Source organism: Odontesthes bonariensis, chromosome 2 (assembly GCF_027942865.1).
Source record: "Odontesthes bonariensis isolate fOdoBon6 chromosome 2, fOdoBon6.hap1, whole genome shotgun sequence".
In the NCBI taxonomy this organism is placed as follows: Eukaryota; Metazoa; Chordata; class Actinopteri; order Atheriniformes; family Atherinopsidae; genus Odontesthes; species Odontesthes bonariensis.
The window spans coordinates 30,900,231-30,905,312 of record NC_134507.1 but is presented as its reverse complement, the minus strand read 5'-3'; the positions used below and the strand labels follow the sequence as shown (position 1 = coordinate 30,905,312).

The 5,082-nt window shown below is 44.5% G+C and overlaps 1 protein-coding gene across 1 annotated transcript; it reads left to right on the top strand.

Annotated features, from left to right (window-relative positions):
* The first annotated feature begins 648 nt into the window (after positions 1-648).
* Positions 649-3,960, top strand: ppp1r3cb (protein phosphatase 1, regulatory subunit 3Cb). Its single transcript, XM_075481299.1, has 2 exons — positions 649-828; positions 1,261-3,960. The coding sequence occupies exons 1-2, from the start codon at positions 815-817 to the stop codon at positions 2,270-2,272; spliced, it is 1,026 nt and encodes a 341-aa protein (XP_075337414.1). The 5' UTR covers positions 649-814; the 3' UTR covers positions 2,273-3,960.
* The last annotated feature ends 1,122 nt before the right edge of the window (positions 3,961-5,082 follow it).

Here is a 5,082-nt window from a genome sequence, read left to right as displayed (position 1 = left end):
AGATGTGATATTTGGGACTTTTGAGATAAAAGTGATCTTGAAATTAGCTTAAAAACCTCTTCAAATGTCAAAAAAAAAAAGCTTGTTTCATATGATATGTGACTCAAAACAATTTGTTTTCAAGACTTTTTCATTTAACAAGATATTCCAGATGTATTGTATTACAAAAAGTCCCTATATCTGGCTGAAATAGTACTTGTTAGGCTTATATTAAGTGTAATGGGATATTTTGACTAGAAATGAGACAAATATACTTGGTAAGACTTTGATTTTTTTCCAGTGTAAAAACTACTTTTAAAAGTTTAAAACATTTCAGTTTCAAGCCTTCCGCCGGAGACGGAGCGACGTGAATAACTCTGCTGCAGGAATCTCAGCCATGCGGCGGAGGTTTGAGCCTCTCTGCAGACGGTAATCTGAAGATCATCTGCAGCGCCAGCAGGGGTCCATCATGCATCTCAAATAGCAGCTGAGGCAACAGGCTGAGGAATCTGAGCCATGAGGGCGACGCTCCCCTATCTGCTGGCCCCCTGCCAGCTCACACCACAGCTGATTGGTCGGGGAGGATTTCCACCCACTTCTCATTGGCTGTTTGAGGAACCATATGATAGGATATGCTAATTATCTGTATGTGAGCGTTGAAATCCCAGAGTGCTGAGCAATCCGAGCACTGTAAGGCAGCAGAGCGCAGGAAGGAGGTGAAGAGAGGGGGAGTGAGTGCAGCATGCACATTTAGACCAAGCTGCCCTGAAGATTTCAGACGTCCAGGGGACTGAAGACCTTCCCTCTTTCTCCTCCGTGTTTCACTCTCTGTTCCATGAGTGCTACGAGGTAAGGATCCCAGAAAGAGTTGGATCTGAGTTGCTTTATGTCGTGTTTGAGACCAGAGAAAAGTGAATGAATGCGTTGCTTTTTCTCTTGTGGGTGATTGTTGAGCTTAAAACTGAATCTGAATTTTTAATCTGTATAAAGTTAAATGGTTTATTTGACAATTTGTTTTGTTTTTTCTTGTGTGTGATTGTGACAGAAGATAAGAGCTTAAAACTGATCTGAATTGTTTAATCTGTATAAAGTTAAAACGATTTCTTTGCCAATTTGTTGGTTTTTATGTCCACAGTTTTAAAGGAAAAGTTAAAAACTATGAGTTAGGAAGCAATGAAAAGTTGATTTCTTTTGAGAAACCGCGCAGAAGTCCTAGTTCTAACCATTTTCTCTCTGGAATTTTCTCATCTTCCCCCACCTCCCCCCTTCTTCCTCCCTCAGCGTGCTCACGTCTTTCAGTCCATCGGCAATGCCTGGCCCAGTTATGCCGATAGATATGGCTATGAGATTCTACATCAGCCACTCTCCACCGCCTCTCCGAGGCTTCCTCAGCTCCTACGAGGACCTGCACCGGGCGAAGAACAGGGTCAACCAGTCCGCCGGCCGGAGCCAGCGGCTCTACAAGCCCCTGCGGCCGTGCCTCAGCCACCAGCAGAAGACCGAGGAGGACGGCGGCCGCTTGGCCTGGAACAAAGGCAAAGCCGGCAAGAAGAGGGTGGTGTTCGCCGACACCAAGGGCATGTCCCTCACCGCCATCCACGTCTTCTCCAAGTCCGATGACGAGCTGTTTCAGAACAAGAGGGGCGGTGAAATCCCAGAGGACCTGCAGTTCGACATGAGTGACCTGGAGGCGGCTACAATGGACATAAAGATCGGCGCGGTGCCCAGCCTGGCGCTCGACTTCCAGCAGCCTTCGGCCGACTACCTGGACTTCCGGAGCCGCCTGATTCAGAACTCGGTCTGCCTGGAGAACTGCTCGCTGCAGCAGCGCTCGCTGACCGGCACCATCAAGGTCAGGAACATCGGCTTTGAGAAGTCAGTGCAGGTGCGCGCCACCTTTGACTCGTGGGCCAGCTTCTCCGACGTAGATTGCACCTTCCTGAACAACGTGTACGGCTGCCAGGACACGGACACCTTTGCGTTCGTGCTGGAGCTGCCGGCCGACATCCCGCCACAAAACCGGGTCGAGTTCTGCATCTGCTTCAGGGTCCAGGACCAGACCTTCTGGGACAATAACGACGGCAAGAATTACACCTTCAAACACGCCGGCTGGAACGGGCAGGACATAAACGCCACTTCTGCTGAGCAGAAGAAGCCTTCGGAGCACAGAAACGGGTTTGGGAAGATCGTGGGGCTGGAGGTCGATCAGTTCGGCAGCCCACGCATGTCCAGCGGATTCTTCCCCGGGTGGCAGAGCTGGGGTCAGATTGAAACCGCCGTGCCTTACTGGTAAAAAAAAAACATCAGGAAGCTAAAACAGACACTGACAAAGCATCCAGTGCAAATCCGTCTCTGGGTTCGAGCTCGGCTGACTTAGCCAGAAACTAAACTGCAGCAAACACACAAAGCAGGCAGAAACTCAAGTGTAATCTGCTCAACTGGCCTGCTTTTCACTGCGGCTCGGTCATTTGGCCTCAATGATTGTACATTGGCTGAAGGAGGACTGTCGGGGGGGGGGGGGCCTGCTGCGCTTCATATAGTTCTCTTCTGTAAAATATCCACGTGCCTTCTCATTGTGCCTGCCCACTAGGATCCTAACTGTTTGAGTGATCCACAGGAAATGTTGAGCCCATTTCGTGGGCCCGATGCATTGGTTTAATATGCACTGATTGACAGAGATGGGGACTCGAGTCACTGTGACTTGGACTCGAGTCGACTCGAGTCGCTGTTTTGATGACTTGTGACTTGACTTGACGAAAAAGAAAAGACTTGAGACTCGACTCGGACTTGGAAGTTGAAGACTCGGGACTTGACTGGACTTGCGACAGGATGACTTGAATGACTTGAGAGTTATTCAGTTCATGTTTTCAGTTTGAATATAAAGTTAACAATTAAAAAAAATAATATCGATTACCCGGTAGGAGCGCAGGATCAACCTGTCAGCGGGAGGGGTACCGAGTCGTTGTCTTCGGCTTCCGTAATTACAATTTTGTCGGCAAAAGACGAACAGCACAGTGCAAGACATGCGCCCTCAACATCTTAGACAGCCAGACGACAACTTCCAACTTTGTTCGTCATTTAAAGATCCATTCTGACCAGTAAGTGCTTGTGAAATTAGCTAATATTATCCTGTTAGCATAGTCGGTAGTTAGCTAACGTTAGCTTGATATGATACAGGGTGGGGGTGGGGGACAGTTACTTATATTTTGTCTTTTCCCTTTAATAAGATCAGATTCTGCAGGTAAAATTGCAATAATAAGGTGACTTGACTTCGACTTGACTAGACCAAGAAAAAATTACTTGAGACTTGCACATGTGTGACTTGGTCCCATCTCTGCTGATTGAGATGTCCCTCTCATTGGGACATCCGCAAACTGAGGACGAAACGGTCAATTTATAGTCCTTCATATTGAAGGGAAAGCTTGGGGAGTGCTTGGCGACAGAATGCTTCTCTACAAAAGAAAAACAGGGGATTAATTTCTGGTGAAAAAAAATGCACACTAAACGTTCTGCACCCTCTTCAGTGAAAATAATCCCACCTGATTCATTCTAAAAGGCAGTCGTGCAGCCCTTTCTTTCCCTCCATGTAAATTGCACATGTTTGTCTGGTAAACATTGTTTGAGTGATGTTGTTTTGAAGTAAGACTTTTTTAAAGGAACTAAGCTGCTATCAGAAGTGTCTCAAGAATGTCTCTGCATGTGATCGGTTGCTTCAAACGGGGAAGAAGTTTGGAAATACGTGTGGTTCTGGTATGTCAAGAAAGAAATGATGTAAAGACGATGGTGAGTGTACAGAATGTGTGGCTGGGATCCAGACTTTTCTTTTTTTTTTTTTTTTAAAACTACTTCTTTTTCTCACTGTGAAGAAAGCTCTACATCCCAGAATTTGATGTCTCACTTGAAGGCGTGTGTTGCCGACATGCGCCATGTTGGAAATGAGTTTCCTTTTCGAAATAAATTTCTATATTTGTGCTAAAAGTGTCTCCGGTCTCAAGACTATTTCTTTGAACTAAATATCACTCTGGTGTTTCATCACTTTTAATAAAAAAGCCCTACTCAGAGTAGAGTATACGTACATATTTACATATATATATATATATGTATACATATATATATATATATATATATATATATATATATAGCCTAACACATATAATGATGAAGATAAAACTCCAACCCATCAGAAGTAGCTCTATTGACATAATGCACATATTATTTCACCTTATTTTCCACTTTATAACTTCTTGTCCTTTAAAAATGTATAAAAGCATCTTACACTTTTGGTACAGCCCAATTCTTCCACCACAATATGAAAATAACATGAGCTGAAGCCTTCTTTTGGACTCAGTCCTTCATCCCAGAACCTCAAAACTAGCATGATCGTATGACACTCTTTAAGTTTGATTATGTAATTTATGTTTGTAAACACGAGGGCAAAAATAAGACGTCTGTTTACAAACAATTCTGTGATGAATAAGTTATGTATGACCATGCATAATCAGGGGGCTGGGCCTTTATTTACAAATAAGAAGGGAAAGTAGGTGTGTGTATTATCTAATACACTATGTAGGCTCAAAACACAACATTTAACACAACAAAATGTCGGGAGCGCTTCTCCTTCGTGGTTGGACAGAAGCCACGGTAATTGATGATGTCACATCCTGTTTGGACTGGGCCTTTATTTACAAATAAGAAGGGAAAGTAGGTGTGTGTATTATCTAATACACCATGTAGGCTCAAAACACAACAATTAACACAACAAAATGTCGGAAGCGCTTCTCCTTCGTGGTTGGACAGAAGCCATGGTGATTGATGATGTCACATCCTGTTTGGACTGGGCCTTTATTTACAAATAAGAAGGGAAAGTAGGTGTGTGCATTACCTAATACACCATGTAGGCTCAAAACACAACAATTAACACAACAAAATGTCGGGATCGCTTCTCCTTCGTGGTTGGACAGAAGCCATGGTGTTTGATGATGTCACATCCTGTTTGGACTGCCATGCGGCTCGTGCAAGGTGACCTTTGCCTTGCCTGGAAAGTGGATAAACAGGAGGCAGCAACAGGCAGAGTTTGTACAGGAAGTCACAGAAACACTAATT